This window comes from Salvelinus fontinalis, chromosome 30 (genome assembly GCF_029448725.1).
Source record: "Salvelinus fontinalis isolate EN_2023a chromosome 30, ASM2944872v1, whole genome shotgun sequence".
NCBI lineage: Eukaryota > Metazoa > Chordata > Actinopteri > Salmoniformes > Salmonidae > Salvelinus > Salvelinus fontinalis.
Window position 1 is genome coordinate 36516125 of NC_074694.1, and position 22777 is coordinate 36538901.

The 22777-nt window shown below is 41.7% G+C and overlaps 2 protein-coding genes across 6 annotated transcripts in view; both read left to right on the plus strand.

Annotated features, from left to right (window-relative positions):
* The first annotated feature begins 1186 nt into the window (after positions 1-1186).
* On the plus strand, positions 1187-4449 carry LOC129829153 (zinc finger protein 501-like). 2 transcript variants are annotated; one of them, XM_055890726.1, is made up of 5 exons: positions 1187-1558; positions 1813-1990; positions 2094-2152; positions 2325-2427; positions 2513-4449. In XM_055890726.1, the coding sequence occupies exons 1-5, from the start codon at positions 1367-1369 to the stop codon at positions 3559-3561; spliced, it is 1581 nt and encodes a 526-aa protein (XP_055746701.1). In that variant the 5' UTR covers positions 1187-1366; the 3' UTR covers positions 3562-4449. The 2 variants fall into 2 exon arrangements, with proteins under 2 accessions (XP_055746701.1, XP_055746702.1); XM_055890727.1 differs by having other exon boundaries at positions 2097-2152.
* Positions 4450-4980: 531 nt separating this feature from the next.
* LOC129829154 (serine-rich coiled-coil domain-containing protein 2-like) overlaps positions 4981-22777 on the plus strand; it is a 106329-nt gene continuing 88532 nt past the window's right edge. For 3 of the 4 annotated variants that reach the window (XM_055890728.1, XM_055890731.1, XM_055890730.1), the window contains exon 1: positions 4982-5522. The gene's annotated coding sequence lies outside the window, so the exon portion shown is untranslated. Of the gene's footprint in view, positions 5523-22777 lie in introns of all 4 variants that reach the window. The other variant, XM_055890729.1, reaches the window with a different exon arrangement.

Here is a 22777-nt window from a genome sequence, read left to right on the forward strand (position 1 = left end):
TGGTGCACAATTGGTCCAGCATTGTCTGGGGTAGGCCGTCATTGTAAATAAGAATTTGTTCTTAACTGACTTGCATAGTTAAATAAAGGTAAAAATAGGTGGGGTTATGACTTTGTTGCTATTTTAACTAGTGACAATCATGATTACCAGAGTAATTTACAAAGTTCAATTTTTAAATGCCAAGGGGTTTGCTATAATGTAAAGTATTCTGAAAATACCACATTAGCTACGGTGTGTTTGTATCTAGTCATTGGTTTGTATCAATTCAGAGGAAGGCCCAAAAAATTGTCAAAGACTCCAGTCACACAAATCATAGACTCTTCTCTAAGCTCCCAAGTCTAGGTTCAAAAGGCTCCTTAACAGCTTCTACCCCCCAAGCCATAAGTCTGCTGAACAATTAATAAAATGTCCACTTACATTGTCCATTTACATTGACCCTCCCCCTTTCTTGTTTTTACACTGCTGTCACTCGCTATTTATTACCTATGCATAGTCACTTTACCCCTACCTACATGTACACATTACCTCGACTAACCTTTATCCCCGCACATTGACTCGGTAACGGAACCCCTGTATTTAGCCTCGTTATTGTTATTTTATTGTGTTACTTTTGATTACATTTTTGACTTTTGTTTATTTAGTAAATATTTTCGTAACTGTATTTCTTGAACTGCATTGTTGGTTAAGGGCTTGTAAGTAAGCATTTTACGGTAAGGTCTACTACACCTGTTGTATTCGACGCATGTGACAAATACAATTTGATACACACATTTTTCGGTTACTGTACCACAAACTGAATTTTGTTCTGCCGGGAGTACCTCTGAATACCCACTCATGTGCATTTCACCAGTAGCATATGGTTGCATGAGTCTACTCAAGTACCTCCTGTGGATAAGCCAAGTAACGTTACCCCCTGGGGTTGGGAACCAGTTGGTATAAATATTATTTTCACTCCACTTATATGAGTGCTTTTTCGAAGCAGGTTAAGTGAACCTACGCAGCAGGTTAAGATAAATAATTAACGTAGCAGGTTAGAAGACTGAGGTTGGGGTTAGCGAAAATGCTCACCTAACCTGCTACGAAAAGTCACTTCGTTATCGAAGTGGAGTGAAGAGTGTTTCCCATAAAGATAAAGTAGCTGTCTCTTTAATAAACCCACTTCATTTCTAAACCGGAACTACGATTTGGGAGTTTCAAGTAATACTTCCGACTGGGCACAGACACTATTTACGTTGCGATAGTGTGAAGAAGTCTGTGTAGTCCTAATTCATCAAAAGTATTGATGTAGCTACTAGCTCAATACTTCATCAATGCAAATTTGAAAGAGTTGTCAATTAGCCAAAGGCGTGATAAATACCAACAAACAATGTCAAATTTCATCGCGCTGCAGACACAGCTGGCCTCCGTCATGGATACCCTTGTTCGCGCCGCGGTCGCCGAACTGGGTAAACTTATAGAAGACAGCTCTGTCTTCGTGTTCAGCCTGGAACGGACCCAGGGGCATTGGGAGGATGAGAAATTATCTGCGAAACTACAGACTGAGAGTCAGAATAAGATGGTAAGTCACCATGAGTGCGAGAGAGGAAAGGCCCTGCCTAGCAGCTGGTTAGGATACTGAATCGAGGTAGCTATTAACGTTAGCGTTTTGCCCATATCACATTCACAGATCAGCTGACCTGTTGACCCTACCATGTTTATAAACAGATACAGGTGACGGATACCATACATGAATAGAAAAGCCACCCTCTCAATATTCGTTTTTTATTGTTGAAATAAGCATTGCTCATCTTTATTTTGTTTCTTCATTTACAGACACACTTCGCAACACTTATGGAGGTACTGGGCAGTGAGGCATTGGGTAAAATAATGAAAATTGTGGATGATACTAAGTTTTTGATGGAATTTGAATCCAAGACCTTCAAAGGACATGGAGGGAAAAAAGCTGAATCACAAGCAAGCATCTTGAATATTCTGTCAGTTGGAGGAATGGGTAAGTAGCATAGATGTTTATATTGCTTTATCTGTTGCACTACAAGCTACAAGAAGAATGACCTATTTATCTTTCTAATGCTTCACTTCTTTATTTGGTGTAGCAGAGGAACATTCTTATGGCGGAACTTGTAAAACTGTGGAGCAAACTGTTTCAATGCAGGTAAGCACTTTGCAGATTGCTTCAAGAGCCATTGTTTCTGCAAACACGTTTGCTGGTTTCAATAGGCAAAACGTGAAATGTTTGTAGTCTGTGCCCATTCTGTGCCATTTCTATAACATGATCCAATTATGTTCCTAAAGTTCACACCTAATCAATTTGTTTGTGCCGGTAGTCTGCAGATGTGGAGGAAGTGGACACACCAGAATCTCCCCTCGTCTTGGCTGTCTCTGTCAAAGACGAGCATGGACAAATACACCTGGGGGCCATTGCAGAGAGTAAGTATAAAGCCAGTATTTTTGACGGTCTATATCAAATTATCTCCTGCCACCTAAAATTAGATGTTTTATACATGTCTTACAGGAGCTGCTGATGGTGCTTTTGCAGCTAACTCTTCCTCAGAGAACCGTTATTGTATGATTAGCGATGACCCACCGGTGAACCCCACAGACATCCTATTGGAGTCTTTGTTTGCCCAAAAGAAGCTCTTTATTTGCACAGAGTGTGGGAAAAGTTTCTCCACGCAGAGTAACCTCAAATCCCACCAGCGACTTCACACAGGCGAGAAACCGTTTGTGTGCATGTTCTGCAACAAAGCCTTTGCCCACAAACAGAGTTGTAATGATCACATCCGCACGCACACTGGTGAGAAGCCTTTTATATGTGGCGTCTGTGGGAAATGTTTCGGCAAGCAGGCACACCTCAAGACCCATTCGATAATACACACTGGAGAAAAGCCTTACAGCTGCAGCGTGTGTGGCAAGAGCTTCAACCTGGCTCAAAATCTGTCTAGACATCAGCAAATTCACACAGGAGAGAAAATCTTCACCTGTTTGCTGTGTGGGAAAGGCTTCACACGAGCTGTAACACTGAAGACCCATCAACTCATTCACACTGGACAAAAGCCCTTCCAGTGTAATCAATGTGACAAGAGTTTCCGTCATTCTGTCAATCTGAAGAACCACCAGCGGATTCATACAGGCGTCAGGCCATTTAGCTGTGACTTGTGTGGCAAGACATTCCGTCAATCAGTGAATCTGAAGATACACAAGCGCATCCACACTGGAGAGAGGCCATTCGGCTGCACAGAATGCGGCAAGACCTTCAGTCAGCAGAGTAGTCTTATCTCTCACGGACGCACCCACTCTAGCGAGAAGCCTTTCGAGTGTAGCTTCTGTGAGAAAAGATTTAACAACACCAACAGTCTGAAGTTGCACCAGAGAATCCATACAGGGGAGAAGCCGTACAGCTGTGAAATCTGTGGGAAGACCTTCAGTCAGGGCAGTCATCTCCGAACTCACAAGAAGCATGTCCACGCAGGAGGGAAACAGTACATCTGTGATAAATGTGGGAAGAGGTATTCAGACAAACGGAATCTTAAGATGCACAAATGTGTTTATGCCTCAATCTAACATTGTGATGGGCAAACGGTTTCAATCTCTGACAGGCATTTGTTGTCCTTTGCTTTGCTGTTTTTATGCCTGTTGGTTGAATCACCAGATGTGTCTCTGATGAAAGAGCCTTGAAGCCTGGCAGGCTAATCTAGGGAAACCCCTTTTAACTTGATTTTAGCCTGAGCAAAAATGTATAGTTTATTATGGAATAGGACTTGCTGTCAGGGGCTAGGTATTTTAGTTTGTGTTCCCATTTAAGCAATTATGATAAGTAAAATGCAGAAACAAAATATATTTAAGTTAAATAATGTTTTCATGTTATTGTGTACTGTATATAATAATGGCACTTTTGTAAATATGTAAAATGTTATTTAGCTTAACTAAAAGTATAGCTAACATTTTGGAGCCTGATATGTATTGATATCATTTGTAAAAAGCCAATAAAACAGAAGCCAATAACACAGAAACAGCCTGATATGTATTGATATCATTTGTAAAAAGCCAATAAAACAGAAGCCAATAACACAGAAACAGCCTGATATGTATTGATATCATTTGTAAAAAGCCAATAAAACAGAAACTAAAACAGAAAAGTGTTTGGGATACAAAAAAGGCTGTAGATTGTCTTGTTCTAACAGAATTGCTTGGCTGGCTAGTCTGTACTTCCAAAACATCAGTCCATTTGTATTTATTGCTTACCACATGTACTTGTTTCTGAAGGTTTGTTTCCCACAGACTTGAATTTAAAATTAACACATTTGTTATTTTATAGCATTTGTTGTTTTTATATACTTTATGTAAAAGAGACAAATCAACACATGTCTGTATTTAGTGGGATGGAACAAATTGGTTAAAACAGATCACAGAAAATGACAGGAATGTAATCATTAAAGACATGCAATTTTGGCCATTTCTTCTGTGTGAACTTTGTTTGTTATGGATTCACATTCAAATGGAAACCTTGCTACCATGTTGCTTTATTATTGCCCAATTCACTGCTAAACTCAGTTGAAAGGTTGACATTTGCTGTTGCAGCACTTTGAGGCTCATTGTAGTGATTAATTTGACTGATTTTGTTTGCCTCATTGTTTATTTTGTCAAATTTATTTTGTTACTATTATTTAAGGACGTGAGAACTCTGTTTATCTAGTGTTGCTGTTGCAAAACTGGTAACTTGATCTGTTCAATCTATTCGTTCAAAGAAAGCCTTTATTGATTAAAAAAAATATATATATTGCCACCTGGTGGTCTGGCCGAAATAATTTTATTCAAAACATTTGATTAATGGAAAGTAAATTATTTCACTGTGAATCATCAGTATTATAGAAATGCCAGCAAGAAAAGTGTGCTATTTCTCAGGTTGACATAAAATTCCTATTTTGGGGTCAAGGGAAGGGTATGTTTATATTTCTGACGTCAGGGTCAGCTGTGCTTGAAGCGGTGAGCGTGTGGATGATTCAGAGATTCGAGTGAGCAACCGAGAGCACAGTCCTGACAGCGCCGAGCTTAGCAACACCACAAGGAGCCCTTTAGCTAGCTAGCTAATAAACAAGCGGAAACAAACGTTTTTCCAGACAATGTCACTTTGACAAGACATGGAAACGAACACCAGGAGGGAGGCGACGAGAAAATCTGGATGAATTGGTGGACCATACGCCTGGCTGAAGAAAAAAAACGCCTGCTTCAGAGAAAGCACTCTAACGTTAGTTAGCTAATGTAGATTTGACTTTCTCAGTCATATGGTCGTACGTTTTATATTTAATGGATGGGCTTCGTTCAGCAAGCAGTGTAAGGCTATTTAACTGAACATTAATAATTTAGCGAGCTAGCCAGAGTACTGCCTTGAACTTGCTAGTTAGCTAATTTACTAGGCAGCGTTAGCAATTGGACCAGCACTTCATATTCAATCATCCTGCCTCTTCACTTTTCAATTCATGAATTTGCGGTAGCGCAAGCTGATGCGTCGTCTGCTTCAATAGGTAAGTACGAGTTTGAGTCACCTGTGTGTGTCAGTTTTTCAGTGGAAGTCCTGTCTTGTCATGACTAACTAACCCTTCTCAGGCCTGTTCCAAAAGCTAAGTTACAGCAAAGCCTAATTTACAGTATTCTGAGTCATTAGCCAGCAGATTCAGACCCTACCCTTACGCTTGTTTACACGTAGCGCAATAATGGTTTAACGTTGTTCTGAAAGCCAAAACGGTCAAATACTCAATCTAAACGTGAATCGATTCTCAATTGCGGTACGGTTCTAGAAACAAATCTCTCTACTTTAATATCAAGCAATTATTTCATAACTTCTAAATTTTAATTAACCGTTGCAGCCATTAGTATATTTCAGTGACTACACTTTGTGGCGTCCATCTGCTATTTACACATAGGTGTAAAGCGACGCAGATGGCTAATTAGCAAAGAGAAGGGTGCAACTGCAGCCCGTAATTTGGGGTGTTCCTGCATCTGCAGGAACCCCTCTTAATACTGCTATTGGTCCTTTTTTAAAGCTATGACTCCAATACAGTAGATGGCGGTAATGCACTATAACGTTCGATGACAAATGCCGATAAATCCCACAGGAGGAAGAGGCAGGGCCGACAATGGTAGCTAGCTATAGCTAGTACACACCTGTAGAGTGTCCTTCGACCCCTCCTGTTGGGCACTGTTTTTCCACAGTTCTGTTAATGACGACAAGGGCAGGTGTTCGGTAGGCGAGCGCGAAGGACACTGTGCTAGCTTAGCCAGCTAGTCATAGGGATGGCTTCGGTACACAGCAGGTGGGAGGCGGGGTACGACAAAATGTGCTAGCAATCTAACTAGCAAGCTAGCTAGCAAGCACACAGTGTTGCTCCCGCTGTGTACCGAAGTAGCTAGCGGTAGGCAATGTCCTTTGCCCCTGCCTGTCGGGCATATTTTTCTCCGGTACACAGCAGGCGGGAGGCAGAGGCGACACCATGTGATGGCTAGCTATCACACAGTGTAGCTTCATCCCACTGTACTGTCGGCACTGTTTTTTTTCTGCAGTTTTGGTTACGACGGTGAAGGCAAGTGTTCGGCAGGCTGGAGCAAAGGACACTGTCTACCGGCGGGAAAACTCATAACTGTTACACAGAATAGATAGAACGACTGCTAAAAAACTAGCAGCATTTCAATCTTCTTGATGTATCAGTTTGGATATACATTACCAGTCTAAAGTTAGCACACACACTCATTCAAGGGTTTTTCTTTATTTTGACTTTTTTCAACATTGTAGAATCAAAGTGAAGACATCAAAACTATGAAATAACATATGGAATCATGTAGTAACCAAAGAAGTATTTCATATTTGAGATTCTTCAAAGTAGCCACCTTTTGCTTTGATGACAGCTTTGCACACTCTTGGCATTCTCTCAACCAGCTTCATGAGGAATGCTTTTCCAACAGTCTTGAAGGAGTTCCCACATGCTGAGCACTTGTTGGCTGCTTTTCCTTCACTCTGCTGTCCAACTCATCCCAAACCATCTCAATTGGGTTGAGGTCGGGGGATTGTGGAGGCCAGGTCATCTGATACAACACTCCATCACTCTCCTTCTTGGTTAAATAACCCTTACACAGACTGGAGGTGTGTTGGGTCATTGTCCTGTTGGAAAAACAAATGATAGTCCCACCAAGCGTAAACCAGATGGGATGGCGTATCGCTGCTGAATGCTGTGGTAGCCATGCTGGTTAAGTGTGCCTTGAATTCTAAATAAATCACTGACAGTGTCACCAGCAAAGCACCATCACGCCACTTCCATGCTTCACAGTGGGAACCACACATGCAGAGATCATCCGTTCACCTACTCTGCATCTCACAAAGACACGGCGGTTGGAACCAAAAATCTCAAATTGACTCATCAGACCAAAGGACAGATTTCCACTGGTCTAATAACCATTCCTTGACTTTCTTGGCTCTAGCAAGTGTCTTCTTCTTATTGGTGTCCCTTAGTAGTGGTTTCTTTGCAGTAATTCGACCATGAAGCCCTGATTTACGTAGTCTCCTCTGAACAGTTGATGTTGAGATGTGTCTGTTACTTGAACTCTGAATCATTTATTTGGGCTGCAATCTGAGGTGCAGTTATCTCTACTGAACTTATCCTCTGCAGCAGAGGTAACTCTGGGGCTTCCTTTCCTGTGGCGGACCTCATGAGAGCCAGTTTCATAGCGCTTGATGGTTTTTGCGACTGCACTTGAAGAAACTTTCAAAGTAATTGAAATTTTCCAGATTGGCTGATCTTCATGTCTTAAAGTAATGGTGGACTGTCGTTTCTCTTTGCTTATTTGAGCTGTTCTTGCTATAATATGGACTTGGTCTTTTACCAAATAGGGCCATCTTCTGTTTAACACCCCTACCGTGTCACAACACAACTGACTTGCAAAAACGCATTAAGAAGAAAATAAATTCCACAAATTAACTTAACAAGGCACACCTATTAATTGAAATGCATTCCAGGTAATTATCTCATGAAGCTGGTTGAGAGAAGGCAAAGCTGTCATCAAGGCAGAGGTTGGCTACTTTGAAGAATCTCATATGAAACACTTTTTTGGTTACTACATGATTCCATATATGTTATTTCATAGTTTAAGTCTTTACTATTATTCTACAATGTAAAAAAGAGTTAAAATAAAGAAAAACCCTTGAATGGGTAGGTGTCCAAACTGTTTACTTGTTCTGTCGGTCGAATTTGGAGTACAGTGGCACATCCCATCCTTGCATTAAGGTACATTTTTCGCGTTATCTTAATCTAACCATGACTGCGTTCCGACCCCATTGAAACTCGGAATCTGCTGGCTACTGTAAGCATGTAATAACTTGTAACAACACATGTCAAAAACGTAAATGAGCAATCAGCATCAGGCACAAATGGCCCCTTGCTGGCCATGCATGTGCTAATGAGAGCGCTGAGCTAGCCTGCAACGTCACTTCCTGGAGTAGCTCAAACTGCGCATGTTACGTCTCCACGAAAAGACATCTTAACCGACTGAATTTGGCGTCAATGCGTTATTGAATCTTGACATAGGAAGAAATGGTGTCGTGATGGCTTTGTCCATTCATCTATACAGTCATTGGCTTAAAGGCTCCAGCCACATTGGCCCAGAGGTAAAGAATCCCTTGTTTTACCTCTGCACATTCCTCTCTAAACCAGCATGCCATGCATTCTTCAATTGGAAGTGAGTCTAACTGCAACTTGTAAAACACTGACTGATGGTAGTGTCATTGTTGTGGCCTTGTCATTGTAAAATCCCCCACAGTCTCTGACCAGTTGGATTTAATTGTCTGTGTGGTGGTCATCAGAGGACAGCCACACTGGACACTGTGTCAAGGTCTATGCAACGAAACATAATGTTGGATTTCATGTATGGATTTGGCTCCATAATGGTTAAAAAGACATTAAGAACCTTGATTCCCAGAGGTACATTCTCACACTCATGATAAATTCAACCATTACAGAGGGAGATGGAAGGCCTTGCATGGCGTTATGGAGGTCAGTGAGCCCCAGTGGAGCCACGCAGCCTGGGGGTAATGTGAGTCTCCCGGGAGACTTGCATGCCAGAGCACAGAATACAGACGAGGGATATCTGCATGCACTGACGCAGAGAACCATTAGCCCTCAAGCCTGTCCTAGCTAGGCTACTGTATCCTAAGTTGTTAGTGGATATTTGTCAGTCAAGTTTAGGTATGTTGACTCGTTGGTGTTCTCTTAATGTTAGGTGATTACAACAATGTTCGTCAGTGTTTCTGACATGTATGCTTGTCATTTGTTTGTGCATGATTTACAGTCGCCCTTTACAGTCGGCTATACTACCTTCCTAGCTGTTAAATAGTTTAGCCATGGTGTTTTCTTTCCTCTGAGGTTGAGGTGTATCTGGGTTGTGTTGAGAAGGGTGTAACATGTTAAGAATGGTGAAACGCTGTAGACCTAAAATGTGTAGGCTAATTAGGGCTCTCCCGACAAAAAAAGATATTTGTCGACAATCGTCTGTTCTTTCAACCAATCCATTGGTCTAAATTTTCAACAAAAAAATCATATATAGACACGCTATGTTTGAATAAAATGAACTATATGTAGGCTAATGAGCATGTCTGATGCTTTTTATTAAGCACTGCGATTTAAAAATGAAGTATAAAAAGAGGGAGCCAGATCAATATTGCCTAACCAGAAGCAAAAAATCTGTTCCCTCCTCCCGCTGCTGCTGGCCTTCGCAGATTCTGCCGTTAAGCTCCTGATGTTGCCGGTAATGGTCCACACCAGCGGTCGGCAACGTTCTCCATTTGGAGTGACAAGTTATCGTTCCATTTCAACTGTCCTGCAAGCCAGTTATGATTTTCATATGCACATTTTCGTGGAACAGTTTCATTTAATTTATAATAAAGTCTTCATATCTCAGTCAATCTCATGTGGTTATTCTAAATGAAAATGATACAATCTAAAAGTAACTACTATTGCTATTGCCAACTATGTAAAAATAGCCTACATACATAAAGCCAACAAATAAAAACATTGCAGCCTGCAGTTAGAAAATGTCCTCGTCCAGGTAGAAAAAAATCTATCTATCTTATAAATCACATTGGCTAAGCATGGCCTGTCTTCAAGGAACTTGAAACATTGTATTAACCTTTCACGAGTATCTACCCCGGATCCGGGAGCACCCCCCAACTCCCCCACACTGATTAGCATCGCTAGCATAGCGTCACAATTAAATAGTAGCATCTAAATATCATTAAATCACAAGTCCAAGACACCTAATGAAAGATACAGATCCTGTGAATAAAGCCACCATTTCAGATTTTAAAAATGTTTTACAGGGAAGACACAATATGTAAATCTATTAGCTAAACACGTTAGCAAAAATCACCATTTTTCTTGTCCACCATTTTCTCTCAACATCAGTAGCTATCACCAATTCGGCTAAACTAAGATATTGATAGCCACTAACCAAGAAAAAACCTCATCAGATGACAGTCTGATAACATATCTATGGTATAGGATAGGTTTTGTTAGAAAAATGTCCATATTTCAGGTATAAATCATAGTTTGCCATTGCAGCCAGCATCACAAATCTCACCAAAGCTCCTAGAATTACTAGAGACAGCAACTTGTATTACCAATTTACTCATCATAAAACATTTCTTAAAAATACACAGCACATAGCAATGGACATTTCAGATTTTCTAAGTGTTTTACGGCGAAAACACAATAAATCGTTATATTAGCATACCACATACGCAAACGTTACCCGAGCACTGATTCTAGCCAAAGAGTGCGATATCATATCATCGCCAAAATATATTAATTTTTTCACTAACCTTCTCAGAATTCTTCAGATGACACTCCTGTAACATCATATTACAACATACATATACAGTTTGTTCGAAAATGTGCATATTTAGCCACCAAAATCATGGTTAGACAATGACAAAAGTTGCCCAGCTGGTCAGACAATGTCGTGCGCCATATTAGACAGTGATCTAGTCGTATACATAAATACTCATAAACGTGACTAAAAAATACAGGGTGGACAGCGATTGATAGACAATTTAATTCTTAATACAATCGCTGATTTACATTTTTTAAATTATCCCTACTTTTCAATACAGTTTGCGCCAAGCGAAGCTACGTCAAAAAACATGGCGTCCTAAGCCACTAACATTTTTCGACAGAAACACGATTTATCATAATAAATTGTTCCTACTTTGAGCTGTTCTTCCATCAGAATCTTGTGCAAAGAATCCTTTCTTGGGTCTAATCTTCTTTTGGTCGAAAGATGTCCACTTGTCCGTCGAAATGCCCACTAACGTACGACCGGGACCCCGAAATGTGCCCAGCGCGTCAAAGTGCACAACAAAGCAATGCCTCAAAATCGCACTAAAAGGATATAAATTGCTATACAACGGTTCAAGTTAACTACCTTATGATGCTGTTAACACCTATAACGGGTAAAAACATGACAGGAGAAATATTACTGCCTACACTAATGTTTGGAAAAAGAGCAGCGCGGTGTCCAACGCGCATCCAGTGCAGCTGGAAAAGAGTTCCTACCTACAGGATTTTTTCATTTATAGTGGCTGTGATTGCGCAATCGATACCTTTCAAATCGTCATCACGTAAAGGCATCCAGGGGAAGACGTAAGCAGTGTCCGTATCCTGATAGCGTTCACAGTCGCCTTTAAACTGACTCCAGATCAGGGGCCAAAATGTGTGAAATCTGACTCCATGTCAGAAAATTGCTGTAGAATAAGTTCTGTTCCACTCAGAGACAAAATTCCAACGCCTATAGAAACTATAGAGTGTTTTCTATCCAATAATAGTAATAATATGCATATTGTACGAGCAAGAATTTAGTAGGAAGCCGTTTAGTCTGTAATGCAATTATGCTAATGAGAAAACAGCACCCCCTGTAGTCGCAAGAAGTTAACTTGGTCTGTCCTGAAGCTGGTGCTAGCAAACTTGCAACATTCTATACAATATTCTGGGCCCTCTGTTTCCTGTGCCAGTGAGCTCTGGGACAGACAGACACAGCTGTAGGCTGTTTGTGCAAGGGATAAGAAGTAATCAGGTATGTTTCCACCGGATCAGAGCATGACCCCCCCCCCCCCCCCCCTTCATGCTGATTGGTTATCGAAAGGGAGAGTGCTGGAAAGATAAAAAAAAAAACTTGCTGTTTTGAGAGACAAAAATGTAGTTTTAGAAGGTATAGTGATGGTGAGTTAAGACAATCAGAAATGGTATCAGATATCCAAATGGGAACATTTTATAGGCCTACAGCACATTTTGTGCAGGCCTGGTAGCCTAGGCCTACTTCTATGCGTAATGAGGTGCGTGTCGTTACTCAAGCTTGACAGGAGCACAAGACAATGAATAAATTGACGAATGTAATATTCACAAGTGTAGCCTAGGTTGTGCGCCCTGCAAACAACGTGTGCACTCCTACATCAACGGTAAAACTGTAATAATAATATATTGATTGCTTTAACAGAAATGACCGTAGCCAAACAAACATTGTAGACTTAGAAATTATGGGAATTAACGGTAAATGTACTACTGGTGTGCCATCCCCGTGGCTTCGCAATGGATTAGTCCACTGAGACAGGTGTGAATCAGGCAGGTGCCTCGTGACAATTTAAAATATATTTGCCACTGCTCAACAACAAAAGAATCTCGGTTGACCAAGAGCCTACCGACCAAACAATCAACCAGTGGACTAAATGGGGTCAGCCCTAATGCTAATGTATTAGGGCTAGAGCTCACATGAGTGCTTGCTTATTCTCCATGACAAAGAAGAATGTCTGTTGAACATGATATATAGGCTGTTTCAATGTGAAAATTCTATAACGTTGCACCCTCTTGCATAAGCTCCTGAACTCTGAGCTCTCTGGTGTCTCTCTTAATCACTCCGAGGAAGGGATTAAAGCTCCCCCAGTGCTCATTAACAAGATTAACAATTAGCCAGTGCTGATTCTGCTTTAAAATGTCCCACCAGAGTTGAGAGAGTGGACACGAGCCTGATGAACAACTGGACATCCACTGTATATCTTGCCCAGAATCGTTGAAGCTGGATTAGTACATGAGCTTAAATGCTCTCAGCTCTTCTCCAGCAGCTCTACTTGGAGAGCAGGCTAGGCTAATCCTCTTGAAAATAGCATTCAAATTTGTCCTCTGGTTTTGATTGTGATTTGGTTAAAGAATGGCAGCATGAAGTCCTGGAGCAGGGAAAGAAGAACACAAAGGGCAGGCCTTCCCTCCCTGCCCCCTGGCCTGGCACTCCCCATTCTGTCTCTTTTCTCCTCCAGGCTCTTCCCTGTGGACCAGCCTAGCCTATCTGATATCCATAGATAATTAATGGCCCGGGCCTCTGTTCCTGCTGGGGTTTGGCAGTCTCTGTGTGCTGCCAACTCTGCATGGCCTCATTTAGCTAGGTAGGGCTGTCTGTCTGAGTAACACAGCCTGGGCCATTAACACAATATTTTTGGTTATGGAAAATATATTTCTCAGCGGTTTAGATGATACAATGATTCTCTACTCTAGCTTGTTTTGTCACAAACTGAAATTAGGCGAACTGTTAGGATTTTTGCAACCAGGAAATGGCGGAGTTACTTTTTCCACATTTTGTAACCTTGGTCTTATTCTAAAATGGATTAAAAGTAAAAACAGGTTTTTAGAATTGTTAGCTAAAAAAATAAACTATCACATTCACATAAGTATTCAGACCCTTTACTCATTACCTTGTTGAAGCACCTTTGGCAGCGATTACAGCCTCAAGTTTTCTTGGGTATGACACTACAAGCTTGGCACACCTGCATTTGGGGAGTTTCTCCCATTCTTCTCTGCAGATCCTCTCAAGCACTGCCAGGTTGGATGGGGAGCGTCGCTGCACAGATATTCTCAGGTCTCTCCAGAGATGTTGGATCTGGTTCAAGTCCGGGCTCTGGCTGGGCCACTCAAGGACATTCAGAGACCTGTCCTGAAGCCGCTCCTGCCTTGTCTTGGCTCTGTGCTTAGAGTCGTTGTCCTGTTGGAAGGTGATACTTCACCCCAGTCTAAAGTCCTGAGCGCTCAGGAGCAGGTTATCAAGGATATCTTTGTACTTTGCACCGTTCATCTTTGTCTTATCCTGATTACTGAATAGTCTCCCAGTCCCTGCAACTGAAAAACATCCCTACAGCATGCTGCTGCCACCACCATGCTTCACCGTAGGGATGGTGCCAGGTTTCCTCCAGACGTGACTCTTGGCATTCAGGCCAAAGAGTTCAATCTTGGTTTCATCAGACCAGAGAGTCTTGTTTTTCATGGTTTGAGAGTCCTTTAGGTGTCTTTTGGCAAGCTCCAAGCGGAGTCATGTGCCTTTTACTAGGGAGTGGCTACCATAAAGGCCTGATTGGTGGAGAGCTGTAGAGATGGTTGTTCTTCTAGAAGATTCTCAATCTTTTTGTAAATCTTTTGTATTATACCTTTTGTTAACTCCCATCTCCACAGTCGCTCTGTCAGAGAGACAATCGGGTTCTTGGTCCCTGACCAAGGCCCTTCTCCCCCGATTGCTCAGTTTGGCCGGGCGGCCAGCTCTAGGAAGAGTCTTGGTCTGTTCCAAACTTCTTCAATTGAAGAATATTCGAGGCCACTGTGTTCTTGGGGACCTTCGATGGTGTATACATTTTTTGCTACCCTTCCCCATATCTGTGCCTCAACACAATCCTGTCTCAGAGCTCTACGGACAATTCCTTCGACCTTGTGGCTTGGTTTTTGCTCTGACATACACTTTCAACTGTTAGACCTTAAATAGACAGATGTGTGCCTTTCCAAATCATGTCCAATCAATTGAACTTACAACAGGTGGACTCCAACCAATTTGTAGAAACATCTCAAGGATGATCAATGGAAACAGGATGTACCTGAGCTCCATTTCGAGTCACATAGCGAAGGGTCTGAATACTTAAGTAAATAAGGTATTTCTGTTTTTTTTATAGATTTCCCAAACTTTCTAAAATCCTGGATTAGTTTTGTCATTATGGGGAATTCTGTGTAGATTGAGGAAAAAAATGTATGTATACATTTTAGAATAAGGCTGTAACGTAACAAACTGTGTAGAAAGTCAAGGAATCTGAATACTTTCCGAATGCACTGTAAGACATTTAAGGCAATGTTATCAAATCAAATTTTATTTTATATCATCAGCACCCTGGGGTATGTATTGCCATGTTTTTCACAACACTCACAGATCAGGGTCCATTCATAAGTTTGTTGCACCTGTGTGTTTATCTGAGGTGTGAACCTCATAGGTTGAGTCACAATCTGATAAAATAGGAGTGATAATGGGAATGCACACACGCAAATTATGAGACACCTTGTTCTTTCATTATTTAGTAGAGTCAGAGATGAAGTCATCTTTTAAGCTGGTGTTTCTATGTTAAGGGTCATGAACCTGTACCTGAGCTCTCTCAAACTCGCTTGACTGTGTCTTTTTTAGTTGTTCTCTGTCTGTGTTGTCCCAGCTGGTGCTCTAGAGCCTTGTGTATTGTGTGAACACTGATGAGTGCATTGTCATGCGTTTGTTTACGGCACGGGCAGCTGTACCGCTATTGAGTGAGGGCATTGGTTTTGTGGGTAGTGTCTACCAGTTCGTATGGTGCTGTGAAAGAGTACTGAAGACCGTGGAAACTAAGTTTGAGTTGGGGCTGGGATGATGCTAGTAGTGATAATCCATGGTAACTCGCTGTCCTTGGCTTAACCCTGGTTAGGGCCTGGCAGGGTTTTTAATAGATCAAAAAGGGGCTTAGGTGGTTGGCGTGGCATTTTAGAGGCACCTGTCTTGGCCCTGTAGAGACATTTTAGCATTTCAAAGCCAATTTCCTGCACTTCCACACAGATTTTGTTTTGCCGTTTTAAAGCTAATTTCCTGCAATTATACACATTTTGCCATGCAGCTGAGAGGACATGTTTCAGTTTAAATGCCGTTGATAATGCTGTATTCTTTTTCTCAAACATAATAACAAAATGAATACTGCTAAGTATTTATTTAATTGTTTTTGGACTGTCAAGCTTTTATTTTGGTGATTTGTTAGTTCTCAAAATATATTATAAAAAATTGTATAGGTCCATTATCTTTTCTACATACTTTATATCTGGTTTTAAGTTTACATTTAAAGCGTTCTTCCATCCAGAAAATTATAACATTTGTTTACACTGTTTGGACAAAGACGACCAGAAAAAACACTTAGGTGGCCCGCCCATTGATTACAATCAATTACAACCCTGCCTATCTTAACCCCCAAGATTCGCTGCGTCCTTAATTCAGCATATCGCCTTTCTCGTTTCACCCACATTACTGACACCTGTCTGAGGCACTGGAATGCATACAGTAGACCCAAGTGAAATAAATCCCTTTCTCTAGACATTATTCATTGTTCTGTACATGTTAGTCATCTCCACAGAATGAAGTCATTGTCTATTTGTATACATTGTGTCATTGTTTCACAGGCAGGCCGATTTTAAATGAATCTCTCAACAAGAACACACGTTTTGAACACACGAGTAGGCTACCACCTAACACGTTCTTAGTTTGGCACGCCATTCTCGTAAAAGTGCAGCGGCACATGTCTAGCAGCAAACGTTAGGCCTATCGCTGTTGTGGAACTCTAGTGAGAGCCCTTGAGTGGTGGCTGAGAGAACAAAGACTGGCCTCCTTTGTCTGTGTCCAGTGAAGGGGAGTTCATGCGCTAGAGCGCGGAGCCGTGTGAACACAACCCCAACACGAGGGACTTTGTCCAGCTGTGTCTTTGACGACAGAGAAGCTGTGGGTAGTAAAGGAATATGAGTGCCATTTGGAGATCAATGGCTAAGATACAGGCTGCTACCTATTTATTTTTGTTTTATAATTTTTTTATTTTGTATTTATTATTATTTAAAAAAACATTTTTTAGGAGATTTGTAGTCTATTTTGAATGCTAAGTGTCCTGTTACTTGTGGTTCTGTTCCAATGGAAGTGATGAAGGATCTCAGTAGATTGGAGACTAGAGACTGAATTAGTGTGTGGCTGTTTGTGCATGCGACATGCGTGCATCCGTGTGTGTGTGGGTTCATGATGTGTCTAACAAGAAAGAGCATTCAGTCTGTCTGGATCGGGGTCTCTGTGTACGGGTCCTTAGAGACAACTACAGTGGCTTGCGAAGTATTCATCCCCCTTGGTATTTTTACTATTTTGTTGCCTTACAACCTGGAATTAAAATCGATTTTTGGGGGGTTAGTATCAATTGATTTACATAACTTGCCTACCACTTTTGAAGATGCAAAATAATTTTTGGGGTGAAAGAAATTAGACAAAAACAGAACTTGAGCGTGCATAACTATTCAAAGTCAATACTTTGTGGAGCTACCTTTTGCAGCAATTACAGCTGCAAGTCTCGTAGGATATGTCTCTATAAGCTTGGCACATCTAGCCACTGGGATTTTTGCCCATTCTTCAATGCTCCTTCAAGTTAGATGGGATCCTGCTGGTGTACAGCATTCTTTAAGTCATATGACAGATTCTCAATTGGATTGAGGTCTGGGCTTTGACTAGGCCATTCCAAGACATTTAAATGTTTCCCCTTAAACCACTCGAGTGTTGATTTTAGCAGTATGCTTCGGGTCATTGTCCTGCTGGAAGGTGAACCTCCGTCCCAGTCTCAAATCTCAGGTTTCCCTCAAGAATTTCCCTGTATTTAGCACCATCCATCATTCCTTTAATTCTGACCAGTTTCCCAGTCCCTGCCGATGGAAAAACATCCCCACATCATAATGCTGCCACCACCATGTTTCACTGTGGGGAAGGTGTTGTGTTTGCGCCAGACATAGTATTTTCCTTGATGGCCAAAAAGCTCAATTTTAGTCTCATCTGACCAGACTACCTTCTTACATATGTTTGGGGAGTCTCCCACGTGCCTTTTGGGTAACACCAAATGTATGTGTGTGTGTGTGTGTGTGTGTGTGTGTTTTTTTCTTTTTCTTTAAACAATGGCTTTTTTTCTGACCACTCTTCTGTAAAGCTCAGCTCTGTGGAGTGTATGGCTTAAAGTGGTTCTGTGGACAGATAATCCAATCTTTTTTGTGGACCTTTAAAACACCTTCAGGGTTATCTTTGCTTTCTTTGTTGCCTCTGATTAATGTCGTCCATGGAGCACTTTGCCATAAGGCAAAAGTGATAACTAAGTGGCTTGGGGAACAAAACATCGATATTTTGGGTCCATGGCCAGGAAACTCCCCAGACCTTAATCCCATTGAGAACTTGTGGTCAATCCTCAAGTGGCGGGTGGACAAACAAAACCCCACAAATTCTGACAAACTCCAAGCATTGATTATGCAAGAATGGGCTGCCATCAGTCAGGATGTGGCCCAGAAGTTAATTGACAGCATGCCAGGGCGGACTGCAGAGGTCTTGAAAAAGAAGGGTCTACACTGCAAATATTGACTCTTTGCATCAACTTCATGTAATTGTCAATAAAATCCTTTGACACTTATGAAATGATTGTAATTATACCTTAATATTCCATAGTAACATCTGACAAAAATATCTAAAGACACTGAAGCAGCAAACTTTGTGAAAATTAATATTTGTGTCATTCTCAACTTTTAGCCACGACTGTATATCCACAGTCAAACAAGTCCTATATCGACATAACCTGAAAGGCCGCTCAGCAAGGAAGACGCCACTGCTCCAAAACCGCCATAAAATAGCCAGACTACGGTTTGCAATTGCACATGAGGACAAAGATCGTACTTTTTGGAGAAATTTCCTCTGGTCTGATGAAACAGAAATAGAACTGTTTGGCCATAATTACCATTGTTATGTTTGGAGGAAAAAGGGGTGGCTTGCAAGCAGACAGACCATCTGAAAGAGGGCACTGATGTATCCTATTCTCCTCTCTATCTCCTGATGGGAGCATACAACGTGGTACATGTGTTACCTTTTCTGTCTCAGTGGCTATTTAGGGTAAATCCGTCATAGTATTATTAACATGTTGCTCCTTTGAGGTGATATGGAATGTGAACTAGAATAGGGATGCAGGGATCAATTTTCTGTGTTTTCCGAATGTGTACATAACATGTAGATCCACCACAAGGCATCCTGTGTCCTCTTGTTACGAATAGCAGTGTACTCCTCTTTCCATGGCACAGAGGAGAGAAGGGATGAAAGTGTGGACAGGTTATTGATTTACCATAAGCCTGCGTCTCTGAGGTAGAAGATAATTCTCCCAACACATCTCTTTCCTCATCTTGTCTTAGGTGTCTCTTTATGCAGTGTTGTGATGTGTGTGTTGTCCTATATTTACATTTTTTCCCCCAGCCCCCATCCCCGCATGAGACCTTTTGGTAGGCCGTCAGGTTAAATAAATGAACATTATTCTCTCTGCACTGTGTATGCTGATTTAACCCCACAACTACACTACTACACTAATAATCCCCAGCTTCCAATTGGCTCATTCATCCCCCTCCTCTCCCCTGTAACTATTCCCCAGGTCGTTGCTGCAAATGAGAACGTGTTCTCAGTCAACTTACCTGGTAAAATAACGGTAAAATAAAAAATAAAAAATAAAATATGTAACTTACTCCAGGGGTAGGCAACCAGATTCAGCCCCGGGACGATTTTTGTCTGATCGGATGGCCGGGGTGCAGAAACATATAATGATAATAGTTTGTACGCTGCAAATTGACCACATTTTAAGCCCAAAAATAGATTATTTTCAAATTATAATAATTTCATACCTTGATGACATTGAGATACGATCACATGTTTCTTTTTCTTTTATGCGTGTGAATACCTGGGAACAGACTTCTTAAATTAAACTCCTTTTAGCTATATTCTTGGTGATTTGTAATCTTTAATAAAAAATAAAAAAAAACTACTATATTTTATTTATATAAAGTTTTGGCCCTCGGACCGCCTCTTGCTGACCCCTAACCTACTCGTCTCATTTTCAACATGCGACTTGTGTAAATAGCTTAACACCATCACATGGTAGTGCATAACACTGTAGCCTGTTTAAAAGCCTGTTTTTTAAAATTTTATTTGTGCACTTGTTTGACCCTTTTAGTGCATCGTTAGGAGTTAGTAACGTAAGCATTTCGCTGCACCCGCTATAATATCTGCTAAACTGTAGGCGACCAACAGTAGTAGCCTGGTTACATCTTTGTTGTGCTTTGACTTCGGACTCAAAGAAACTTTTTCATGGGTCAATGACCATTTCTTTCTCTCAGACACAATAAACAAACAAGGTTATGCAACAAGGGCTTAGCTGTATCCCACTCCAGTTGCTGAATGTTTACTTCATGGTGCGCACAACTGGACTCTTCTACTACCTAATGGCTTTGGCCAGTTGGCCATGAGAAACTAGGAACAGCAGGCATGAGCAGGTCAATGAGTGGATCAATAACTTAATTTCTGTTTGCTGTGTTATGCTATTGATCAATAGATTAGGATGTAATGTCATTCTGTGCTTGTTATATTTACTGTTGATTTATATTGATGCATTTTGCTTTGTCAACCTAAGAGGTAGAAGCATCCTTCTGCCATCTAGAGCTGCTAGCTGTAGTATGGATTTAGACCCCCCCCCCCCCCCCCAACCCTTCCTTCAGCCTTATTAGAGGTGAAAGATACACACCACTGACCTCAGAACCTGGCTCACTGGTCACTTGTCTGCCGGCTGGCCGGACACAGCCTGGGGTTCTTTCCATCTGCTCCTCAGACCAGGCACATAACCATCTGTGCTTGCCTCAGCGGTGGCCTGGACTCAAGTTCTGTTTACTGTGAAACGCCTTGCTTTCTTTCATTGTTTAGCTGTACGGTCAACATCATCAATAATCAAATGGCTTGGAAAAGGCCGTCTTTACACCGTGACCGTACCATATCAGTTCAAAGATGAAGTCGAGCATAAATTATAGACCATATTGTCGTCATTAACCCCATCCTTTCCAAAAAAGATTATACAAATTGTACATGGCTCAATTCCTCCTAAGGGAGGGGACTTCTGTTACGTTTGCGTCACTGCTGTGAATTAGAGCATGATGAATTCTCTTCCTCAAAGGATGTAGGGTGGTGACGGGGTGGGGTATACAGAATGCTGAGAAGGACTTGCCTACGCTATGTTTTCATCGGCTAACCTGCGTTACAGATTCATATCGGTGTCTGCTTGGATGGACACGACGTGCACGCAGGCCTAGGCTATGTCTGTAGACCCCTAATACATCAGGGCAGGTCCATAGGTAGCCTTGCTTTAGATCCTTACATCCCACTGCTTATGATCCTGTCAGCCCGACTAGTCAGAAACCTCTCCTGTCCAATTCTGCCCGACAGACAAGCTCCATCATCAAATATTAAAGCACCTGTTTTCCTCAGCCTCATGCTGGGATCCCATTCTCCCAGACAGTCTGGCCAACTGGGGAGTCTGACTGGGACAAGACATCCATCATTCATAACCTTTTAAAGTCAAACCAACGTCTCTGAACTGAGGTGGTCAGTCAGACTTGTTTTTCCAGAGTTTGCCACGCAGTCACGTTTCTATTTCTGAAGGAAAAGGGACAGGCAAGGTAATGCTTCTCTAACTCGCCCAAACCAGTGTTCAAGTTTGTAAGCGACAAGACGACAGTCATGAGAATTCAGAGGGGAAAGATTCTCATTATAGCCTCATTTCCACTGAAAGCAGACTAATGAACTGATGCATCAAGTGGAACCCTATCGGTGTTTCTCGCTCTTATTGAATTACAGATAAAGACGATTTATCAAAAGTCACAGCTTCAGCAGTAGTCGCACTGAAGTCAGAAGCCATATGGAGTTCTAGTGGGACAACAGTACAACTAGTGGGCCTGTGTGGATCCGTGGTACATCATCCAGGACGTTGTCTATTGGGTGAAGGAGAGTGGGAGGCTGTGTCTGTAGCTGTAGAGCTGCTAAGGCCCCTTTTTTACTGAGAATGGTTAGAGTAAGTCTTTCCTAACGTCGTTATCAGGCTCTTCCTCGTCTGGATAGCAGCTGGGTGTCTTATCATACTCATATGACGATCTTCCTCTCTTAGACTGAGCTCTTTCTATGGCTTGAGCCTTTGTAGTTGGTGATTTCATAGTTAGTTTGCTGGGTATTTTAGCTTGCCTGATAAAAAAATAAATAATATAAATATATATATATATTACCTTTTTAATTAACGAGGCAAGTCAGTCAAGAACAAATTCTTATTTACAATGACGGCCTAACCCGGACGACACTGGGCCAATTGTGTGCCGCCCTATGGGACTCCCAATCACGGCCGGTTGTGCTACAGCCTCGAATCGAGCCAGGGTCTGTAGCGACGCCTCATTCACTGAGATGCAGTGCCTTAGACCGATGCTCCACTCGGGAGCCCTGAACATCAGAGGCACTTCACAATCCCACATTGTCACACAGTCCCAGAAAGAAAGGTTCCCTAAAATAACATGACATTCACGTCGGGCACATTGCAATGTCTAGTATTAGACACAATGACTCTGTTACAATGCAGAGGATGACGAAGAGGTCTTTTTGATCTATTTATTGAACAAAGACCTGGGTTAAATCCCAGCTGGCATCCCGTTCCCTGTTTTCTGCACTCCTTTTTGACCAGGGCCTATCCTCTGTACTGTTGCGTCGAGTCATTGTGGCCATCGTGGTTTGTGGTTTAAGGGAGTGGTGTGTCTGTTCTCCCGTCCTCCTCAGTTACAGACTAGAAGAGTGCTGCTGCAGT